General features: G+C 39.1%; 1 protein-coding gene across 1 annotated transcript in view; it reads left to right on the plus strand.

The window, feature by feature from the left end:
- The window catches only part of UBN2 (ubinuclein 2), a 60,191-nt gene extending 38,821 nt beyond the window's left edge, over positions 1-21,370 (plus strand). The window contains exons 8-18 of the mRNA XM_012720988.1: positions 1,494-1,623; positions 2,987-3,105; positions 3,615-3,728; positions 4,275-4,418; positions 5,148-5,198; positions 6,990-7,032; positions 8,903-8,947; positions 9,945-11,492; positions 17,516-17,747; positions 18,133-18,222; positions 20,546-21,370. Coding sequence (XP_012576442.1) covers positions 1,494-1,623; positions 2,987-3,105; positions 3,615-3,728; positions 4,275-4,418; positions 5,148-5,198; positions 6,990-7,032; positions 8,903-8,947; positions 9,945-11,492; positions 17,516-17,747; positions 18,133-18,222; positions 20,546-20,595 — 2,566 coding nt within the window. The 3' untranslated portion in view covers positions 20,596-21,370. The remainder of the gene's footprint in view (positions 1-1,493; positions 1,624-2,986; positions 3,106-3,614; positions 3,729-4,274; positions 4,419-5,147; positions 5,199-6,989; positions 7,033-8,902; positions 8,948-9,944; positions 11,493-17,515; positions 17,748-18,132; positions 18,223-20,545) is intronic.
- Positions 21,371-23,915: the final 2,545 nt, after the last annotated feature.

Genomic DNA, 23,915 nt, shown 5'->3' on the forward strand with positions numbered 1-23,915 from the left:
GGAGACAGGAGAAGTTTGCTGCGCCATGTGGACCAGCTCCCAGGCAGGGGATTAAACACACACTGAGGAGATTGCAGCTAGCTTGCAGTGGTGCATCCTAACCCACTGCGCCATCGGGGAGGGCCCTTTTTCTAGTTATTAACATAATATTATTTATTGGCTTAGGAGCAGAGAATCAAATATTTTTCTTTTTTGGGGGGGGAACTACTGATTTTTATAGGCAGGTCATTAAATTGATCTGTCCTTAACTGGAAGCACGTAGTACTTGGAGTTTCTATCTGTTTGCATTCTCAACTAATTTTAAACAATGGGGCGAGCCTAGAATGTCTTCTTTCCAGAGTCTATACTTGTAATAAAAAGCTAATCATGTTTGTTCTGATTTGTTCTAACCAAATATTTGTGCATAGAACTCAAGAGATTAGTGGTTGTTTTCTTATAGGTCTTAAGCTTCTTGTCTTTCATTGTTTGACTCCTGTAATACCAAGAACTTTTTATTGCAAGTTAATTGTGTTGACATATTTCATTGTTTCTGAAATTCCAGTATATCTTCTAAGTGAGGGATATATTTGATAGGATGGTTTCTTCTGCAAAAGCTGTTGATTGAACCTTTGGCTGCATCTTGCATTTGTGACAAGTATTAAGGCTCTCTGTACTTTCTCCTGTAATAAGACATGATGATTTGGATGTAGTTTGTTGTGATGAGCCCCAGTTTGGTCTTGAGCTTTCAGTCAGCGTCTGTTCTCATCTTAACCACAGTAGCAGCTGCCAGATAGATAATGTCTTCCATTTTCGAGGACTGCAATTATTTATTATTAAGTTTGCCTTGCTGAGAATCTGGTGACTGTTACAAACTCTTTTCTCTGTTATTTTTTAATAACCGAGAACTGTGTATTATTTAACAACTTGTTTTTTGTCTAACATCCTTAGTTTGTCAGTGGAAACAGTACTAGAGCAAACTGTCACATACTCTGTGTAATGCAGGCACAAAAGTGGGGGGACAAGGATGGCTGAAAAGTCTATAGACTCTGTTGCCACAGGGCTTTTACTATCGAATAATATATATATATTTTCAAATACCTCTAGGGGAAAATAACTACCAACCCATTTGAAACTGTATGACTCTCCAGTGGAGTAGAAGTAGAAGGGTGAAGGGGAGTGTGGGTCTCTTTGGAAAAATGAGCTTCAGTTTGTAATCAAGAGCTTGCACTTTACCCTACCCCAAAAAGTAAACTTTGCTGTCATTAAAAATTATCTTCCAGCTTGCTTGTGGTTATATGATCTAGACTCTGAATATATGAACTAGGCTAGAACTCCTAAACTAGACTCATAGAAACTTTATGTAACTTTCCTCTCTAGTGGTTAGGTTTTCCTTCTTGAAAAATACTCTAGGAAATCATGGGAGATAAAATGAAAAAAGAATCACTAGCTTTGCCGCCTTACTTATGAGTTGTCATCTAAAAGAAATTCCATACTATTTATTTGTTACTGGTCAGCATTGAGTTACAGCTACAGGAAGTAGGCCCAGTCATTCGCAGTGGTGTCTACTCTCATCTCGAAGCTTTTGTGCCATGCAATAAAGAAACACTGGTGAAACGTCTAAAGAAGTTACATCTCAATGTCCAGGTAAGAAAAAGAGTGATAATATCTGCATCTCTAAGTAGATTTGTTTTCATATGCAGCATTTGCATATTAGTTGCTTTTTATTGTAATCATAGTATCTGTATTTAATAGCCATGAGAAGTTATTAAAGTTTCATTGGGTCCCCTAAAAAAATAGCTTTTTCCAAAATTGAAAATTAGATAATGATGTTTTCTAAAGCACAGATTTTTTTTTTAGGTTAGAGGATAAAAAGACAAATTTAATGACATATTTGTGCAAAATATACATAGCTGTCATTTCTAAAGCAGATGAATCAAACTAGGAATTTATATCCTGTGCTATGGAATGGGATGGGTGCCTAGGATGTCAGAGGAGAGAAAGTAGGTCTCACTTGATCAGGAGGGGATATCTTAGGACAAAACTCTACCTCTAGATGTTTGCCCTGCCTTAGGGTCGGTTTCTCTGATAGAAAGGTTATTTCTGTAAGTCAGGAGAAAGATAAAGACCAGATGGTTTCACTCACTGTGGAATGTATATAGAGAAAACGATGAAGAAAACTCAACCAAACCAAATGCTAGAAGTGTAACTGTAAGCTTGAAGCTTCTGGAGAAGGTTGGGGAGGTTGGAACAAAGGGCAAGAAGGCCCCACGGCTTCAAGTAAAGAACTTTGGGTGCTTTGGTGGTGGGGGTGGTGTGTCGACATACATCTGAGAAGGTGACTCTGATGGTCCTAAACCACATACAGTGTTGCAAACCAGTGTTACTTCTATAAAGACAAACTTTTAATTATTACTTAAAAAGGATGTTTCTGGACATGTCCCTAAATCTAGGTAATGTGCATTCTTTAAGGTTATGGTAATTAAGGCTTCATTCTAACCTCTGTTCTTCAGCTGATACAACTCTATTTCATCAAATAATCTTACATATTTGGAACTTAATTTTCTTATTCATGAAGTGCATCTCTATAGACATGCCCACACTGACATGATGAAGACCAGTAGAAGGAATCACAGAGTTGCATGTGAACTTGGATTCTTTGTCATCACCCATGTTTTGCTATATTCTCCTCAGCTGCAGCCCTGCTAAGTAGTTGTCCATGTTTGAATGCTGCCCTTGGTCAGAAGCTTATCTCATTACAGTACCATGAAGTTCTTCCACACTTGGAGCCAAAATTGGCCATAATTCTTTGAGTTTACAAGTCTAATCACTTAATCTCTTTGATGGCTGTCATATATTTGCAAGTATATTTATGACCTCACTTTTTACTCACCTCATTAGTCTTAATGATTTGTTTGCCTATGTATATATAAATTACTTGCAAATGATAGAGATTTTAAATGCAGTTTTGCAAATATGTTTTAAAAACTTGTATTTTTTTCTCCATCAGGATGATCGTTTAAGAGAACCTCTGCAAAAGCTGAAACTTGCTGTTAGCAACGTCATGCCTGAACAGCTATTTAAATACCAGGAAGACTGCCAGGCTCGCAGTCAAGCTAAGTGTGCCAAGTACGTCCCTCTGCTGTTGGGCTGGCTTTTCCTTTTGAGAAACACTTGTAGCTGTTAGGGATTAGTCTTATGTGGACTTCATCATCAAGCAGAACATGCCCCCACTGAAATGGTATAATTCAGCATTTTCTAAAGGACAGGTCACTTCTCATCCAGTTAATTTGGTGTCAAAAGAAAAGGTCAGTTGCTTTAGTGTGTGGATGTGTTCGTGGCAAGAGCCAGCTCTGGCTAGACAGTTCACATTTTGACCAGCTTGGTTGAACTGAGATTGTTCATAAATATGTTCTGAACTAAAGATTAGTGTTCGTGACTCATAATATAGTTTGAAGAATTTATTTGCCATGGTGCTTCATACACACTTATAATTCAAACAACTTTGTGGATAGATTTCTTCCTTACCCTTTCATTTGAGTTCACATTCAGTTAGGCAATTGAACAAGTGTCCATGGAGTATATAATAGGTAACATTGGGTTAAAATTCTGCTTCATAAATTATTTTATATTTCTAGGTTGCAAACAGATGAAGAACGAGAAAAAAATGGATCTGAGGAAGATGATGATGAAAAGCCTGGGAAACGTGTCATAGGACCAAGAAAGAAATTCCACTGGGATGACACTATTAGGTAAAATTTTTAAAAAGTCTTCACTTTCAACCAAGTAGATAATGCAAAAGTAAGATTTCTTATAAAAAGAATCTATGGTAAATGATAGATTAGATTGGAAGCAAACAAAAATTAGTATATAGGAAAAACTTACAAGAAAAAGTTTGGTACTAATATCCTTAGAGTACAATCAATTTTATTTTCAAATACCATTTTTTATAAGCTAATCTTCTAATTATTGAATAAATCATACTGGTTGCAGAAGGTGAAGCACTCGACAGACCTTTGCACTCAGCTGTGCTCCTTCCAGCCTCCACGCCCTAGCGGGCGCAGGGACAGTCCCTGCAGTATCTGGTGCCTAAAGTGTCGGCGGAATTGCCTCATACTGGGGATTTGACTGTAGCTGTGAATGACGTATATTAAACATTATTTATCTCCTTGTCGTCTCTGAATCCTCCCCATAATATACTTTATTACTGCTGTCAGATTTATGTGCTTTAACAAGCTTAATTTTCTATCATTTTGCAGTCAGATGTATATATAAATATGTATTTTTAATCTGTTTAGAACTTTGTTATGTAACCTTGTTGAAATCAAATTGGGATGCTATGAGTTAGAGCCAAATAAAAGCCAGTCTGCTGAGGATTATCTTAAATCTTTTATGGAGACAGAGGTGAAGCCGTTGTGGCCTAAGGGCTGGATGCAGGCAAGGTAAGGACACGGCGTCCTAGATTTTACTTTACCTTCTCGTATTGCTGTTGCTACAGATGTGTCTACACACATACTATGACATTACTTTTGCCAAGAACCTAATGTGTCTAAGATTCTCCAGGTCATTTCAGATTATGACCTGTAGCTTGTGATGATCTCTGCTTTGAAAACTTCAAGCCCTTAAATCAGTCACATGGCTGTAGAGATAGAGATAAAAGGGCGATTTTTTTTTTTTTTGCTTGTTTTATCAACCACTTTTTCATCTTTGCACTTGAACTCACTAATAGAGAAAAAGCAGGCTGGGCAGGGGAGATGGTTTATGAACTTTAGGAAGGGAACTCCGTATACTTACATCATGAATGTAAACTGAACACAAGGATTAGAGCCTAAGAAAAAGGTTCCATTGAAAATCATCACTGAAGAGTGGCATCTCAAGAAGAGTAGTCCCACTTAAAGTTTAGAGTTAAATGATTGTTAAAATTAATAAACGTGGCTATCTCAACCTGTCATCTTACGGTGTTCCAGCTTAAATCAACAGAAAAAGTGTATATATCTCTTAAAAGATTTAAATAAATACAGATGGTAGAAAACTCCCCATAAAGTAGATTATTGAATGCACTGTTCATTACAGCTTTTACTTGGTGAAAGTTGTAATTGAAAATCGAATGATGATGTGATTATTGTGTTACCTGCTATGAAAAAATAATTATGTCCTTTTAATTTTTCCAGAATGCTTTTTAAGGAGAGCCGGAGTGTACATAATCATCTCACTTCTGCTCCGTGAGTAAACACAGATTTCTTCACTGATTTTTATTCACATTCAGTAAACAAAATTCTAGGTGAAATAGGACTTAAATATACATTTGGACAATCTCCATTGTACCACTGCTTTTTTAACAAATCATTTTGTCAGAACGCATTTATCTACTACGTAGTTCTCAGACTGACCTCCAGAATCTGGATCCGCCCATAGCGGACGCAGTGGCCTGGTCACCTTGTAAGGAGCCATGTGCACAGGAAGGCCCTGCCAGTTTCCTTTGTGCTGGGCCTCTGCCCTGCAGTCTCCTGGGTCCGCTCTCTTCCCCTCGGCCTTCCACAGAGTCCTGTGCTTTCCTCACCAGTTCTCACACAGGCCTACCCTACCCTACTCTGCAGAGTGCCTTATTCCACAAAATTAACCTGTTCTTCACATCCTCCCCTTTGTTCAAAATCAGGTGTTTCCTTAGTGATGTGATTACTAAAGAAAGGTCTCATCCTCCTGACAAGTTTTGGGGTGAATATTGGGTAACTACATAAAAGTTTTATTTTTACCTGTAACTTAGGACCAAATTTAGAAGTTTGGTATTAAGGATTAAGAAAATGTAAAAGTAACAAGTCACTGAGAATTTTTTGAAAACTAATTCAATATTCTGCTCAGAGGTCTGGTGAACATATTTTGGGTGACTTTCAGAATTTTCCCCCTCTTTGTGTACATTTATAATACTGGGCTATCAGAAAACTCATGACATATTTTTTCTGTTTTTCAAATAAAAATGCATCATGATTTTTTTCTACAACCCAATAATGGGATTCCTTACTGTTCTTAGGAAGAAACTTTGTTAGTGTTCAGAAATATATTGAGTTGGGTATGGTTTTTTTTCAATTCTTGCTATTTTTTTTTTAGCATAAGTTTGAGGTAGTTTTCATGTAATAAAGGTTTACTTTGTGGTAGGTTTTGCTAATCTCTGGGAGGTAAGGTAAGGGAGAGTGTGCATGTGTGTAAATAACAATATTTCTGTCATTTAAATTTCATCTAGTTTTCAAATCATGTATGCTTCACAATTCAAGTATAAAGAACTTATCCTTTAATGTTAAAGTTTACTTCCTGTTCAGTATGATGGCTAACATTGTATTTTCTTTTGTGCTAGAAAGTAGGAATGGAAGAATTGGGCCTGGAAGTCTTTTGTCCAAATGACTTTACCAAAAAAAATAGAAATTTAATGTTACCTAAATGAAGTTGTAGCTTGGCAGTTTTAATCAAGATAAAATTTAACTGATGACATTTTCACTAGTAAAATAGAAATATTCAGGCAATTAGCTGGTCAGCTAATATTGCAAACATTTGACTAGTTTCTCCTACTATGGAACCTGTAAATTTTTTAATATTCAGAATTTTTCACACTTCTCAGATTCCAAATTTCCACAGTATTTTTTCATGTCTTTTTGACATTTTATTTGAACTTTTATAGTGAAAACAGTTTTCTTTAAAAACTTGATATTTCATTTTGCTTTTTAAATAATATCTTAAATGACTTGGCATGGTTTAATTTGGACTTGAAGTTGCATCTACATTAAATTTAAGAATAACTTGTTGTGCATTTCATATTTTACTAATGGTTTAGTCTTTCTACTAGTAAATTGAAATTGGGGGAAATGTTGCTTCATATAAACTGAAGATTTAAACATAATTCCTTCCTTCAAATGTTTTCTCAACAGCAAAACAAAATATTTACCATTGTAAGATTATATAATTTTCTTATGAATGACCCAAGTATTATTGAAATGGCCTCCTATTTAATCTTTTTGTCTTAGGACAAAGAAAAAGGTGATTCCTGCATCTAAACCCAAAGTGAAGGTAAGAATTGAACTAAGTCATAACTTGTCACACTGATGTACTACATTTTTAATATGAAACGTGTGTATGTTATTTATCATAGATTTCTTACCACTGTACTGTTAAGTAAACACGTGTTTACAATCAGGAAATACAGAATACATGAGAAAGTGAGTTACTGTAAAAGTCAGCAGAAGCAAGCAAATGAAATCTATTTATTTATTTAAAAGATTTATTTATTTATGCATATAAGAGCTGTGGTACAGGCCAGAGGTGCAGGGGCTGGGGGCAGGATTCACCAGAGACAGAGTGGGGAACAGAACAGGTGGATCTACTGAAATACACTGCTGAGGGGAACAGGGAGTGGGTCAGGAGAGGTCTGCTGAGCCATGTGGGTCACTCTGGCCAGGGATAGAACTTGTGCTGAAGTGGCTGCGATAGCTTCATAGAGCTGTGCTTTAGCCTACTGTTCCACCAGGGAGGGTCCCAATGAAATTTAAATGAGAATTTTTATTTAAATAAATTGAAAAAGAGGTTAAAAATTATATAAGAGTGAATGAAACAATTGCAAGAGAGCAAAAAAAAAACCTTTAGAAATGAGAACAATGATGACTTGAAATTAAACTTGTAATGAAGACCATACCCTATACATTCTTGATTTTTCCCATCACCTTCATCCCTTTGATTAGCTGTTTCTTTGCTTGTAAGGTTATGGTCAGTTCGATATTTGTTATTCTGATTTTTTTTTTTTAAGTATCATTCTCCATTTTGTGCATTTTTTCATCTCAATTGTTATTCTGACTTTCTTAACTTGTAATGTTAGAGACTCTTTGAGTACAAAGTAAATAATTCTCTTTTTCTTAGTAATCTATTTGTCTTCTAAACCAAATAATACTCTGTCAGCATTTTATTAAATTCTTTTAAGTTCATGTGCTTTTTTTTTTTTGACATGCGGCTCTGTTTTTGTTAGAATATTAGGCTTTTAGTCCCAGTTAGTAATGGGTTGGTTAAATTTTGATGCCTGTTCAAATATGATTGATATACCAGAACTCAAATAATGGATGTATTGGGATGGTGTAGAGGAATCACCCATTTTGTTTACTTCTCTGTGATTGAGTCACTTTCCCATTTTCAAGATGGAAAATAATGTTGCCAATTTGGTTTTGTCTTTCCTTGCTGAGTACCGTTTTTTTAGTTATTAAAAAAATTTTCAAATACCTTTTCTTTTTTAGTTATTAAAGGAAATAGTTATTGTAGAAGTACAGACAATACCGAAAAGTAAAAGGAGAAGGAAGAGTATCCAGGAACTTCTGCTTACTCAGAGGAAAAATGCCCTTGACTTCCTGGTGTGCAGCCTCCGCCCGGCTCCCTCTGTCTCCATCCACCAGCATTCACTGCTCACACTGAATCAACAGTTACATAAACGGCATGACCTGCCTCTTTGATTTAAATGTATATTCAGAACTGCTTTCTCAGACTATAACGCTACCTCGTTCTCTCCTAGGTCGATTTGTTACTTTTATAATAAAAATATTATTACTGAAAAGCGGTACTTAAAGCAGTCGATTTATGTTGCTGACACTGTCAGTATTACTCTCATACACTTTCCCTACCTATATATATATATATACATATGTATGAAGTTTCTGTAATTTTCACAAGGCGAAGTTTTCACTAGTCTTGTGATTGGATGACGTGTCAGAGCAATGTGTCTCATGCATTTGCCAGTTCGACTTAGTGGCCAACTTTGAGGGAACTCATGTAGTTCCCTCACAGACTTCTGAAAGCCAGTGAGGTTCCCAAGTGGGCTTTCAGAATAGAAGCTTTGAACAGGGAGGTAGAGTATCACAGCATTCTTACCCGCTTATTTATTACTGTATGGCCTTAAAAGGTGACCATTCACATCTTTCCTCTGCTTTCTTTTCCCAATGTCATTGTGTAAATCAATATATAACATGAGACGCTGAGGTTGGATTTATTTGAGATGGTTTGTTTTGAAGAAATTTTGAAATGATTTTTGTGTAATTATTCTATCTCATTTTAACCTTAAAACTGCAACAAGTCACATTCTTCATACTTCCCTTTTAGAGAAAAGTTACTTTTTAATTATTTTGCTCTTTGAGTATTAAGCTGTGCTCTCTAATTTTATCTCTTCCTGACATTTTAAGGATATTACCCTTTTTTGGACAAATAAGACTATTGTCTGTTTTTCTATTTTTCTGTTTTTATATTCTCTTAAGTGTCAAGAATTTTCATTCCTAAGGCCCTCTCTTAGTATAGTGCCTTCCTCTACTCCTGCTTCTGGGATGCAGAGGGAGCAGGGATCAAATGGACGATGGTGGAGGGGGTGTGATAGTTGTGACTTGGTTACGTAGTTCAAAAATGAATTGTATCTTCAGCTAAGTGTGTCTCAGAAAAAGAAATAAGGACTTCTATTCTAGCATAGTGAATAGAAACTGCAGTGTAAGTATGCTCAGATTGACTCATCTGCCAGTTTCTCCATGTAGAGACAGAAACATAAGAAGGAAGGGAGAGGTTGTGTAGATTCTTAAGAGAGAGGCAGAATTTCTCTTATGTATAGGAGACTAAAGAGAAAACAGCCTCTGAACACCTGAATCTGGAATAAGATCTAAATCTGTCCAGGTGAGCAGCAGTGCGTTAATAGTACGTGGGTGTCCTTTTAGTGTGCTCGTAAGCCCGCTTAGAGTCCTCCTAAGGTGCGACAGGCTGCGCGATCAGTGCTGTTAGGAGGCAGGTCAGTCAGGTGCTCTGCTCTCTCAAAACTCATTGTGGCTTTACAGTCTCCAGAGGTTTCCAGTAAATTTCACTCACCCAAGAGAGTTTCTTTTCCTTTAAAAACTAATGCTTTTTACTTATTTATTTTTTAATTAATCATCTGGGTTTTTTTTCCAATGTAATGCTGTTTGTGCCAGGACTGCAGCCCAAAAAAGGACCAGAAGACTCCGGCCTCATTAGTGGCTTCCGTTGGTCCTTCAACGAGCTCCAACACGTCGGCTGTGGCCTCCACCAGTTCCAGCTCTACGCCAGCCCAGGAGACAATCTGCCTCGATGACTCACTTGACGAAGACCTGTCTTTCCATCCACCTGCACTGGATCTTGTGTCTGAAGCATTAGCTGTTATCAACAATGGGAACAAGGGCCCTCCAGCTGGCTCTAGGATCAACATGCCAACTGCAAAACCTCGCCCGGGACTCAGAGAAGAAAAATTAGCGAGTATCATGAGTAAGCTGCCACTGGCGACTCCTAAAAAGCTAGAGTCTACTCAGACTGCACACTCATCAAGTCTTATTGCTGGTCACACAGGGCCAGTACCAAAGAAACCCCAAGATTTAGCTCATACTGGCATTTCTTCAGGCCTTATTGCTGGTTCTTCAATTCAGAACCCAAAAGTTTCCTTAGAACCTTTGCCAGCCAGGCTACTTCAGCAAGGACTACAGAGGTCAAGCCAGATTCACACTTCTTCCTCTTCACAGACCCATGTCTCCTCTTCTTCCCAAGCCCAAGTTGCTGCCTCCTCTCACGCTCTGGGAACATCAGAGGCCCAAGATGCTTCTTCGTTAACACAAGTAACAAAGGTGCACCAGCATTCAGCTGTCCAACAGAACTATGTGTCTCCATTACAAGCAACCATTAGTAAGTCACAGACCAACCCAGTGGTGAAATTAAGTAATAATCCCCAACTTTCCTGTTCATCCCCACTTATTAAGACTTCAGATAAGCCACTTATGTACCGCCTTCCTTTATCTACTCCCTCACCTGGAAATGGTTCTCAAGGGTCCCACCCCCTGGTTTCTAGGACAGCACCCAGCACCACTACCTCCAGTAATTACTTAGCCAAGGCTATGGTGTCACAAATCTCCACGCAGGGTTTCAAATCCCCCTTCTCAATGACTGCATCCCCCAAGCTCGCCGCATCGCCCAAACCTGCCACATCTCCTAAACCCCTGCCCTCGTCTAAGCCTTCGGCCTCACCCAAGCCCTCTTTGTCAGCTAAGCCTTCAGCATCAACTAAACTGATTTCTAAACCCACCCCCGCCCCCAAGCCTACCGTGTCCCCCAGCTCTTCCAGCCCAAATGCCCTCGTCGCCCAGAGTAGCCCCTCGAGCAGTAACAGCACAGTGCACAAGCAGCCCAGTGGGGTCAGCGTCAGCAGGCAGTCCCCCACCTTGAACCTACTACCCTCTAGTCGTGCTTCAGGCCTTCCGTCTGCAAAAAATCTTCAGGCCCCTTCAAAGCTAACAAACTCATCGTCCACTGGAACTGCTGGGAAGAATAGCTTGAGTGGAATTGCAGTGAATGTACCTGCCAGCAGAGGTAGCAACCTTAACTCAAGCGGAGCAAGCAGGACTAGTCTGTCTGGGGGAACAGGAAGTGGAACACAGGGTGCTACTAAGCCGTTGTCTACTCCACACCGACCATCCTCTGCCTCAGGGTCTTCAGTGGTGGCAGCCAGTGTGCAGGTATGTGTATCACAGACCTTCCTGTGTTAAACTTAATGATTGTGCCGATTTTCTTGGGAGTTGATTTAATCAAGGCGGCGCAATAGGCAGGTCGTTTGTAACTGGCCTGTGTAGTTAGTGGGTGCACCTGATGGTGACGTCATAGCGCGGGACCCTTGGGGACAGGTTTTGTTGCAGTGTGAATCTGTTTTAAATACGGCGTGTGTGTTTTCGAAAGCGTAAGTAAAATGCATATTTAAAACTTTTATCTTGTCAAAGTCCAGAGCAAAGAGTGACTCCTGAGCTTGACTTCACTTGTCTCCTCTCTCTAATCCTCCTCTCCTGAAGGTTTTCTTATTTTTCATTTAATTAAACACATTAAGTTATACATTTCCCTTTAGACGTTTGTTTTTTCAAATAGAATTTTTATTTTGCATGACTTTGGTGCACGTAATTCTCTGTCAAATTAGTGAGTCATCCTTTTATACCACAATTTCCCCGTTTGTGAGTTTTTAAATTAAATTCATCTCTCGGCCAGCAGGAGAACCTCCCTCATGGAATCTGTGCACGAGCAATACTGTGAGGATATCTCACCTGAGCTCTTGCCCCGTTTCTGTGCTGGCTCCTAAGGAGGAGGAGCCTGGGTCAGTGGCTCTCAGATTTGCAGGTCCTGTTCCTTTGACCCTTGCTTAACGTTCAGGTTTATTTTAGATGAGTCTCAGGCGATACTGGTTTTTTTGTTCCCTTATATTTACTCTGATTCTCTGCCTAAGTGCTAGATAAGTTTTTCTCTTTTTCCTCAAAATTCAAGTGTTCTCAGACCATGGCTATGTTTATCTAGTTTTCATTAATTTTATATCCAGAGCATGGTAATATCTTTTGGTCTTAGACCTGACTTTTTTTCTGCTTTGGAGTGGTAGGTTATTCTATGTGCCTGGTTATTATTTCTGGCTCTTCTGCCTGGGTTTTGGGTACTCTTTTTATTACTCACTCACTTCCCTTTGGCCTCTTGTGTCATCATCTCCCATGTTCATCATCGTGTTGCCACTTTGTACTCTGAGACATTCTCAGATTTGGCTTTCAAATATACGTTTGGTTTCTTTAGCATTCTTACTGTCTCTGAAATGGTTTTTACTTATTTCACAAGATTTATGTTCACTGCAGATAAATTCAGAAAAAGAAAATAAAAATCACCCATTTTTCACCACTGTTTATATCTTCTTGGTACTTTTTTAAGCTCATTTCAAGAAAGTATGTTTTATATATTACTGTGTTTCATAACCAGCCTTTAAAAAATACATTTATGATATGTTAGTGTTTTGTTTCTTTGTCTGTGAAACTGTGGCCCTCATTTCTGCGACGCGGCTGGGAGCACATGCTCTGGCCGGTGCGGTGCGGCCTCCTGGTTGCGTCTCGTCTCGGTGTTTGCGGGTTCCCTGCCGTTCCGCGCACCGTTGGGTGTTGCTGTGCAGTTTTCACTCAGCAGCCAAACCACTCCTCTGCTGTCACTCTAGACTGAGCCAGTAATTTTATTCCAGGATTCTAATCTAAAATAAAATTGAACTAACTGGCACTGCCTTAATTGTAATCTGGAATTAACCGATGTTTTCTATATACAATTTTATTTTCATCAGAAGTAAGAAAATAATAAAAATCCAAATGACAGTAAGGAATGTATGTTAAAATTTGAGTTATAACTAAGGGCTACGAGTTAACCCACATTTCTGTTAATATTTTCTTAGTTAAAAATGTTGGATATTTTTGAAATCTTCAATTTGATTATGTTGCAAGAATTATAACAGAAATGTCAGTTACCTGCCAGCTTTTTTCTAGTGTCTATTTTGAACGCTTAGCTTTTTCTGTTTTAAGTAATAAAAGTGAATGGGGGAGTCCTAATTTATCAATTTTTGTATTTTGTTTTCTCTTCATGATAAAGGAGGCTTTTAGTTCTCTTAGACCTATCCCACTTTCCTGAAAGTAATGTCACAACCCTCATTATCTCCACAACTGTGTAAATACTGTGTGTGTTGAACTAATATCATAAACTGGTTTCATTTACTTAGAATTTTTTTACTTTTTTCCTGGAGTTAAATTTTATTTTTCACTTGCTTTGTTTTGAATTTAAATCTTTCTCCATCCCTTTTCATCTCCAGAATCTATTGGTTCTCTTTATTTCCCCTGGAAACCATCCTGTGTGATCATTTACATAGTGTGTACACTCACACCCACACACCCCAAAACATGCACCCTGCATGTTTGGTCAGCAAGAAACCTGCGTGGCAGAACGTGTGCTTCCAAATCTAACCGCTTCTTTCTGCTTTTCTTCCTCTTTAGAGCAGCTTTATGGTTTGGGGATCTCTGTTCGTACTGTACCTGATCACTTTTGTTTGGTTTTACTGGTTTGATGGGAAAGAAAAGCAATAATTGAATAAGGTTTTCTACCTCTTGATGAATCTAAGATTCTTTTTCTTTAGCATCTCACTGAACTACCGTGTGGCCCTGTTCTCTAGCATTTCATTACTAACAGTTACCCTATTTCTGCTGTAAATGTAGCTCCTGTCTGAGAGCATAACTGACTGTGTGCTCATTTGCAGAGTGAAAGTGACAGGTTCAAAGTTTAATGGAAACTGAAATCCTCTGGGTTTGGATTATTACCTTGACTGCTTTCTGTTTGATAATTTTTCACTTATGCTTGCCTCTTCTTTTGCCTTTCAAGTTAATTGACTTTTTGTGATTCCTGTCTTTGCCACTTTATGATTTTCAAAATAATTTATTCACTAAGCACATGTTTCTGAGGTGTTTAATATGTGCCAGGCACTCTTCTAGGTGCTGGGGAAATAAAGTGAACACCAAACTCAAACTCAAGATCCCCCCCCTGCCCCCCTTCAGATTAGCATAGTTAAGGAAATCCGGGAAGACTGCTTGGAAGAAGCAGCATTTAAGCTGGTAATTAAATGTACAAGAACCAATCATTGGAAACAGGAGGGAGTAAATAATTTGGGCAAGATGGCTGGTCCATGTGAGATAGGAAAGACCCTGATGTGAAGGCCTCCTCAGCTGGACTGGGCAGAGGTGGGTAGGCCATGGGGCTGGAGGTGAACCAGAGCCATGAGGTGGAGGACCTTGTGGGCCATAATAAGGACTTGATTCTGTGTGTAACGGGAAACTGTTGGTGGGTCTTCAGCCAAGAGTGTGGTATGGTCTGGCTTACATTTCAAAAGATCATTCTATGTGTTTTGGAGAGGGAACAGATGTACTCACCAAAATAAAACTTGGTTTTTAAAAAATGCAATGCTCACCACAGGAAGGGCAAGGTTCCCCTTCCTACTTTCCTCTGGGGATGAGATGTGATGCTCACAGAAAGTATTTTGGACTACGGGGCATTATCCTGCTGTCTGCCCACTTCATGTTAACAACTGGCATGTGTCTTCCAAGGGACATCAAGTGTGGGGTACTCCACTTCTGGAAGGTGTCTGCCTCCTAGCAGGAGAAAAGCCCATGTAACATTTGGTTCATCTGATATGACATTTTAGTTTTATAAACAAGTAAAAAGTGGATATGGAAGTTTCTGAAAGTACGGACTGTTGGACATTTCTGCATATTACTGTTTTGAAGACTTTTCCTTATCAGCAATTTATCAGGGGCCTTACTTGGGGTGGGGTGGAGTGTGTATCCCATATTTCCCTGAGACTGCAATAGAATTACGATTAAAAAGAAGAAAACACGCTTGCTCATTTTTAAATCAATGTGGGAACCTTTTTCTCCAAGGTGCTTGAAAGTATTATTATTTCTAACAGTAATTCTTTCTGAATTGCTTTTTGAATTTGTGTATTGAGATTGGCACAATAGAGGAGAAATTGGCAAATAAGTAGAAAAGTGTGACCATAAGGTACTGATCCTTTCTACTTAAGTGTTGGAGAGAGATGTGGTTGAAAAAATAAAAAGAACGGGCATATGACTATATGCTGACTGTGAGCTCATCTTGTCCTTTATTTTATGATGCTTGAAACCCGACAGAATGAGACTTGATGGTAGCAAGGAACATCCTGGCATCAGGGGTCCCGGGGAGGCGAAGGGTCACCAGAGATAATGTGATCAGTCGCTGCGTGTATGAGTGTTAGATATCCAGGTGGAATTATTCACTTGAGATGAGTCAAAACTGTTCATATACACGTGAGAGATAACAAATAAAGGAGATAGGGAAGGAAAGGCTTTGGGGAAATGATGAAAGAACCACAGACGCACATTCTTGGACATCCATCATTTCTTGCATAGACCACTAAGTGTATAGAGACATGTAATGCAGCTTACCTGTGTGGGGAAATCACCTACATTTTTCTTATACGTTAACTAAGAAGACACTTATTTTTAATAATCATTGGTAGAAATGATTAGCTCACAAAAATAAACTTGAAAATAGCTATCATTTATTACTGTTTAAAAAAATATTCAAAGAATTCAGTTTTCACTATATTTAGAATTGTAAAAGTTGGTTTTTTTTTAATATATATTTTAAAGGGACGGGCTTTTTTTCCCTTTTATATATATTCACATCACTCTTCATTTTGTACATTTTTCCATCTCAGCTGTAATCCCCATGGACTTCCCACCACCACTTCACCCTGTGCCATCACCACAGTCCCGTGTGCTCTTCCCACCCCAGTTGTGATCCTGTTCCCTTCTCTTCCCCTGTAGAATGTCTCTGGCCCACAGTTGTTAGTTGATGTTCTTTTTCACTTTATTACAATTACTATATACATACATTTTTTTTTCTTTTCTCCTGACCCCTTATACACCTGCTGTGAGTGAAACCATCAGTATTTTTGTTTCTCTTTGGCCTATTTCACTATATATCTATCTATCTATCTATATATATTCCCCCTGCCTGCCCCCCGATCTCTTATATTCCTGCTATGAGTGAAACCATTGCTATTTTTGTTTCTTTTTGGCTTATTTCACTATATATATATATATTTTTTTTCTTTTCCCCTGATCCCTTATACTCCTGCTATGAGTGAAACCATTGGTATTTTTCTGTTTCTTCTGACTTATTTCATTAAGCATGATTCTTTCCAGCTCCACCCATGTTGCCATAAATGGCATGAGTTTATCTTTTTTGATTCATTGCTGAGTAATATTCCATAGTGTACATATACCACATCTTCTTGGCCCAATCACCTGTTTTGGCATTTGGGCTGAGCCCACATCTTCCCTATTGTAAATAGAGCAGCAGTAAGCATAGGGGTGCAGGTAGTAAAATGGAAACTAGCTTTCAGGAGTTAAGGAAAGAAGAAATGATGTAGCATTCAGTAAGTTTGACAGTAAAAGTGACGCAAATAAGTCAGGTTGTTGCTAAGGGTTGAAGAGGAGCCAGGAAAGCCAGCATGCTTGTAAAAATGAATAAATAAAACAAGAGGCCCCTGGATATGTGTGCAAACCCCGTAAAGGTGCAGTACAAGGTGTTTGCACCAGAAAGGTCTGCAGAGGTAGGACTCATAGCAGAGTTCAGGTACTTAACCGCTGAGAACTAGTAAGACTGATGATGAGGAAAAGCATGCAGGCGGCCGCTTCTCTCTCCGTGATACTCGGGAAAGTACAGGATACTGAGTAAGGAGCTCTAGAAGCAGCATAGTCTGGAACAGCAGCTGCAGGGGTTGTGCCAGGAAAGATTGTCAGGCTAATTAGGAAGATTTAACGAGCACTTTCAGAAGCCAGATTGAAACTGGAATTAATAACTAGTGGTTCAGATCTGGGGTTAGGAGCAAAAGTGGAAAAGTAGGCATCTACGGTAGAAATGAATGGGTTAAGAGGGTGAGTAGGTGTTGATATTGCATTAATCATTAGCATGATAAATAGTTAAATACAATCATATTTACAAAATGATAGCTCTTTGAAATATATTTTTTCTCTTCAATCTTCATTTCTGACGCAGAGTTTCTGTTAGAGCAGATTTAAGACACAGTATTGCATCCATGGGGATATTAAATAAAATAATTCGGTTAAGGAATTGATTTCGTGTGTGTTTTGACCCCTGGTTTCTGCAGTCCACAGCAGGAGCATCATTATTGGCTAATGCCTCACCTCTGACTCTCATGACATCACCTTTGTCTGTAACAAATCAAAATGTGACTCCTTTTGGGATGCTGGGTGGACTTGTTCCAGTGACCATGCCCTTCCAGTTTCCCTTGGAGCTACTTGGCTTTGGAGCGGACACAGCTGGAGTGACAAGCACGTCGGGATCTACCTCAGCCGCTTTCCACCATAGCCTAACTCAGAGTAAGTGGGCTTTTCTCACCAGATGTATGTGCTCGAGATTAGTCCAGTTGGAGTTAGTGGAGACGATAGAACTTTTTTTGTAATCAATGCAGTTTATTTCACTGATCTATAAGTTATCAACTGGATTCTGAGATCTTGTTTACAGATTTTAATAAGCCACCTATCTTTTCTTTGAATGAAATTTTAGTAACAGGAAGCCAGGTGTGCTGGGTCATTTTGCATACATAATAAGCATTTACAGATGCAATTTTTAAACATTTATGTTTAAGGTCTTTGAAGGCAGGATCTGTGCTTGCATTAGATAAATTAAACTATTTGCATTTTTGATCTAAGAGCACAAATCTTAGTCTTAAGAAGGTTACTAACAGGTGTGTTTTCCTCTTAGATTTACTAAAGGGTTTACAACCAGGAGCTCAGCATGCAGCAACGCTTCCCCACTCACCTCTGCCCGCACACTTACAGCAAACGTTTCATGGTAAGAAAGCCACTGCTGTCCTCAGCTCTTTATTTATGTAGAGTTATGGTGTAGATTATAAATCTTTCCTGAAAATAATGTCAGTGGAATGACAAGGGGTAGAAAGCAAGTTTTCATGGCCAAATCCTCATTGACAACAAACTCCTTTTAAGAGAAAGGGTGTGCGTGAGTGAGATCTTTCATCATGTGTAAAGAGCTGCCAGTTTGAGTGTGTTTCATGGACATGGTCACAAAGAAGGACCCATAGAACTGTGTAAGATTCATGTGTAGTACTTACAGTACTTGATTAAAAATGTAAGTGCCAGGGAGTCTGGTGACTGCTGCCTTCTGTTAGCTAATTTAACCCTCACAAGAAGCCTTGCCTGAGATAACAGTCTCCTCCTAACACACGAGGAACTGAGAGGTGAGCACTTGCTTGGGATATGCTGCTGTTACATTGAGGACCCAAGAGTCTGACCACAGCCTTCCTTCTTAACATTCAGTTTCTCTGCCACTTAGTCTGAACTGGCCCTCCCTGGTGGGACAGTGGGTTAAAGTGCAGCACTGCAAGCCAGCCCCAGCTGCTTCAGTGTGAGTTCTATCCCTGGCCTGTGAGCTGACCCACATGGCGCAGCAGGCCTCTCCTGTCTTGCCTGCTGCTCCCCTCTGCAGTGTATTTCAGTCAGTCAGCCTGTTCTGCTCCCCAGTAAATCCTCTCATCCCACACCTCTGGCCTATACCCCAATTCTTGTATGCATAAATAAATATTTTAAATATAATTTAAAAGGGAGGGGGCATGTTTAGTCTTTGTGCCAAAGTTTGCAAGCCTTAATCTTGAGAATCTCGCAGTCCAGTTAATATGAAAATAGTTAACAACTAACACAAGTTTGACCTGCAAGTTCCACTTATATGTGGATTTTTCTCTCCCTGGATACTGGGGGTGTCAGTTGAATCCCTGGATGGGGAACACACACACACACACACACACTCTAATTTAACCCTTTAGTTTTTCAAGGGTCATCTATATTTTATTTATCTAATTAACCAAGGCTTTAAGTAAGTAAAACCACACTTGAAAACTACCTTACTCTTGTGAATTTATACTTCAAATGGATTCATTTCTCTCACAATATGCAAAAGCACATTATAAAACAAAAAGCCCATTCCTTAGATATTGTCACCAGTTATTTTAGTAACAACCTGCTTGATAACTTTTGAAATATCACTTTGTTTCACTGATAAATCTCTGTAATAAAGGAAGCTTTGGGCCTGCCCTGGTGGTATATTGAGTTGAAGCACAGCACTGTGAACCTGTCCACAGCCACTGCAGCACTAGTTTGATCCCCAGCCAGGGAGCTGACCCGCATGGTGCGGCACCTGGTCCACCCCCTACTCCCCTCAGCAGTGTATTTTAGCAGATCTGCCTGTTCTGCTCCCCACTCTGTCTCTGGTGCATCCTCTCACCCTCTGCCTCTCTGACCTGTATCCCAGTTCTTATACGCATAGTAAATAAAGCTCTAAAAAATCAATAAAGGAAGGAAGCTTTCGTTATTTCATGTTTTACCAGCATAACTTAACTCTCACAAGTGGACTTAGCAGTGTGATTTGTGTTCTCCCTCCAGCCTTAAGGTGTTATTGTAATACAGCAATACGTTCCTCTTCAGGGCCTCCCTTGTGGCACAGGGGTTAAAGGCTCAACGTGATCAAGCTACTGTCACCCACTGTGGCCTGAGTTTGATCCCAGGCCAGGTAGCTGTCTTACCTGCTGCTCCCCTCAGCAGTGTATTTCAATAGATCCATCTGTTCTGCTCCCCACTCTTGTCTCAGGGGAATCCGCTCACATACACACCTCTGGCCTATACCCCAGTGCTTATATGTATAAATGACTCAGTTTTTTTTTTTAAAAGAGGAACAAATTGAAAACTAATGATCAAATGCTATGTTACAACAGGGAATTTAATTTCACTTGCAGGAAAATGGAATTGTCCTTGCCTTCTAAAGGAATTAAAACATAGGGTAGTCCTTTGAAGGAGGAGGTCAGGGCTATTTTTTTTTTTTTTTTTTTAAGTCCTTAACTGTTACTAACACAGCTCACTATGAGGCTACTGATACTTGTTGAAATGTATGTATATGATACTGGACTCAGCCATGTGAGATAAGAGGATCGTTTTGATGAGTTTTTATCTTGGCCTCCTGAATATTTTAGCAGGTAAGATATATTAAAGGTTGTCTTTAAGTAGTGTCACCCACGTGAAAGTTAAACGTGTTGTTGTTACTGCTTTGTTTTTCTTACCTATTTTTTATAACATGCTGACCTATTCCAATTAAATATCTCTTTTTCCAGATGGAGGCCAAAGTAAAGGGGACACTAAATTACCACGGAAATCTCAGTGACATCCCAGCAAGCCAAGGAGATGAGACACTCAGCTGGCTGACGGAGTCTACCTGATGGAAAGTACTGTGTGGTCATAGGGCTGCTGTTCTGTCGATGTTTACATTCTCGTCCCAAGCACTGTGGTGAGAAGGAAAAAAGAAAAGAAAACATTACTTGAGTAAAGCCAGGTGCAGGAGGAAGAAATGCAAAGTTAGTGACCTTTGGTTTCTTCTAAAGAAAGACAAAGTTACCATTTTAACTGACTTGAAAAAGACTCAGTTGTCAAACCCACAGAAGTACAAATTTGACACTCCCCTCCCGCCCCCCAGAGGTAGAAGAAATTGAGGATTTGGGTAAACTCCATCCATCTTGAGGGTTGGATCTGAATACTTGTAGAAGGAATTGCATAATAAACGACAGTATATCTGGAATTAGGCCAGCTTGTCAGGAATAGCTCATGTCTGTTTGAACGGACTGTGCAGCAAATTTACCACAAAAAAATGAATGACCGTATGTCCGACACAGACAGCAACAGAAAATCCTGTACCCTCCGAAATCCTGAACCACTTGAATCTTCTCCAGTGTGTAGCAACTCCCTGTATAAATCAGTGGACTAAGGATGCTTCAGGAAAGTTATTTTAGCACAGTGATATATATTATTAAATCATGGAGATTTTTAAAAGTCAAGAAATTGAGCCTGTTGTTAACAGATGAAACTTAGATGTCACCTTTTTGTAAAAGGATCAATTTCATCTTCCATCAGAAGCAGGCACTTAACTCCCTTCTTCAGGTGATATGTGCATCTGTATCGACTGGTTAATTCTTATTTCCACTCTTGATGGTAAAATGTGATTGTGCTCACATTTTTCTCTTGAGAAATAGGGATCTTTGATGTAGGGCTGCGGCTTTGGTGCTCTTAGCCCTTGAAGGCCTACCAATATGAACTGTAAATGTCCCCCAACTTCAGTTCATAGCTTCTCCCACTGTTCTTTTAGCTAGTGGTACTTCAGGTGATATTAACTATTGATAGACACAGGTATATGTGTATATTACATATGCTTCTTTCAAATAGCATATATATATATATATTTTTGCAATTTTAAGATGGTATTTTAAAGGGAGGAATTACAGTAGGATCGTCATGTGTACAAGGAATTATTTTTTATAACAGTCAGTGTATTTTTACTCCCTGTATCCAGTATAGTGAAATTGATTGGAAGCATTTGGGATCTTAAAGCTTTACTAATACTGCGAGCGCTGACCTGTGAGTAAACCCGCACGTTGGCTCCTGGTTCTTACAGCTCCTCATGCAAGTAGGGTATTCAGCAAAGGATGTGAAGGAAGAAATTTATTCGGCTTGACTGCATTTTACTTAAATTTTTCTGCCTCATCGTTGTTCTAGATTCTCCTCCTTTGTCGTTGCCTGCCTCCTGGCCCTTTCTCGATACTTAGGCTTCTTAGAAGGCTTTGGGACATTTCAAACTGTACCCAAGAAAGGTGGAAGCTTGGTCCGTTTCTAATGACAGACTCCCCTAAAAACAGCATCAGATTGGTAGTAGCAGGATTTCTTACATGTCTTTTCATTATCAGTCACCCTGTCGCATTGAGATTATTAAAAAAGATATTAACTGGGTCCTTTTTTCCTTTTATGAACAAAAGTCCCAAGTAACTTAGTCTGCATGCCTGTATTTTGACTTCAGTCACATTGGCTTCCTTTCATAACAAAGTTCCAAGAATTTGTAAGGGAAAATGCTTAATTGAGGAGTGACTGATACATTACTTGCCTCTAAGAATTTAGTTTGTAAATAAAGCAAGTAAGAAAGTGGTCATCAATCCTGGTAGATATTTTGGAATGTTGCAGAGAGGTCTGACTTGTTTTTTGGTTGTTTTTTTTTTTTCTAATTAGTGAAACCCAATTTTTGTTATTCCACTGTAATATACCTCTTGTTTTCATTTAATTTGGGGAGAGGAGGAAGTCTGGCTAAAACTACAGAGGAATTTTCTTTGGGGATGTTAGCCTTTGTTTCCATCCTCTACGCAGAGAGATCAGGGTGCACATTCATCTCCTCTCCGGCGCACTGCACGTCTTCCTCTCGGTGTGTGTGTGCACACATCTGCATGCAGACACCTGCACTGTGAGTTTAAGTCTAGAAAGAGCTGTTTTAATTTCTCATACCCATCGGTTCTGAACTGTGTGGGGGTAAGACAGACCCTGACTCTTTGTTGTCACTAGAAGAGTAAAGGTTTACCACTTCTCCCCTCATCATCACTTTATGCCTAACCAGTAAAAATAGCTGAAGACCCTAGGGTTTGAAGAGTTCACGTAGATGGAGATTCTGTTCTGTTCTCTGTGGTCTTGATCCTTTGAGGACTTCTGCCAGACTCCCACCTCAGCCCCCCACACACATTTTCATGTCTGCCAATTTGCATGTCAATCAAGACTACACTTTTATGTTGTAGAAACAAACATCTTTATATTTCTTTATAGGTGAGTATGATCAGAGCGTTCCTACATGTAAATACAAAACTGTTTCTTTTCTAGATCATGACATTGAAAAAGGTGTCCATGCTTTGTGGTCATCTATCTTTCTAGTTTTTCTAACTAAAACAAGCATAGAAATTGGTTATTTTTTAGCACAGAGACTTGTGAACCATACAGTATTTTTGCACTTAAAAGTCAAATTATGTTATTTTTTAAAATGGTGAGCAATTGGAAAGGATATAGAACATTGTGTATTTCTGAAGAGCATTAGCAACATCCCAATGCAAAATTAATCAGCACACTTAATTATGTCCCAGTCAGTGGGATTCTTGATTCAGGAAGATTAAGCTGTTATTTTCAATTGTCTTGTGTTTTAAATTGCCTTCACTGATGTGTAAGCTGTTACTGTACATACCAGTTAATCCTCAGTATTCACAAGCAATAATGGTCAGCAGAGTTGTCTTCAGAGATAGCAGTGCTGAGCCTCAGTTGGAGACTGTTTTGGGGAGCAAAGTGTCAGGCTCATTCAGAGCCCCCAAAATAAATGCAAGCAATAATTTTCATTCAAAGATGATTATAATTCTTTGTCATATGTTTCTGTGATCAGAGGGTAAAGAAGTCATGATTTTAACAGCCTAAAGAAAAAGGTTTGGGGAAAGGAAATGGAGTTAATTTGAAGTCTCAAAATCTTGATGTTTGAGGAAATTAGAGGATTGTGTCAGTACATTGTTTCATGCCTACCACCCCTCTGATGGATGTCGTTAGCCCAAATTACAGTTTTTATGTCACAGAAGTTGAGTAGGGTTTACTGTGTCACCAAGGTGAGGGGAAGAACCCAGCACATGTGTGTTTTTGAAT

Source organism: Condylura cristata, unplaced genomic scaffold (assembly GCF_000260355.1).
Source record: "Condylura cristata isolate star-nosed mole 26May11 unplaced genomic scaffold, ConCri1.0 scaffold00005, whole genome shotgun sequence".
NCBI classification, from domain to species: domain Eukaryota; kingdom Metazoa; phylum Chordata; class Mammalia; order Eulipotyphla; family Talpidae; genus Condylura; species Condylura cristata.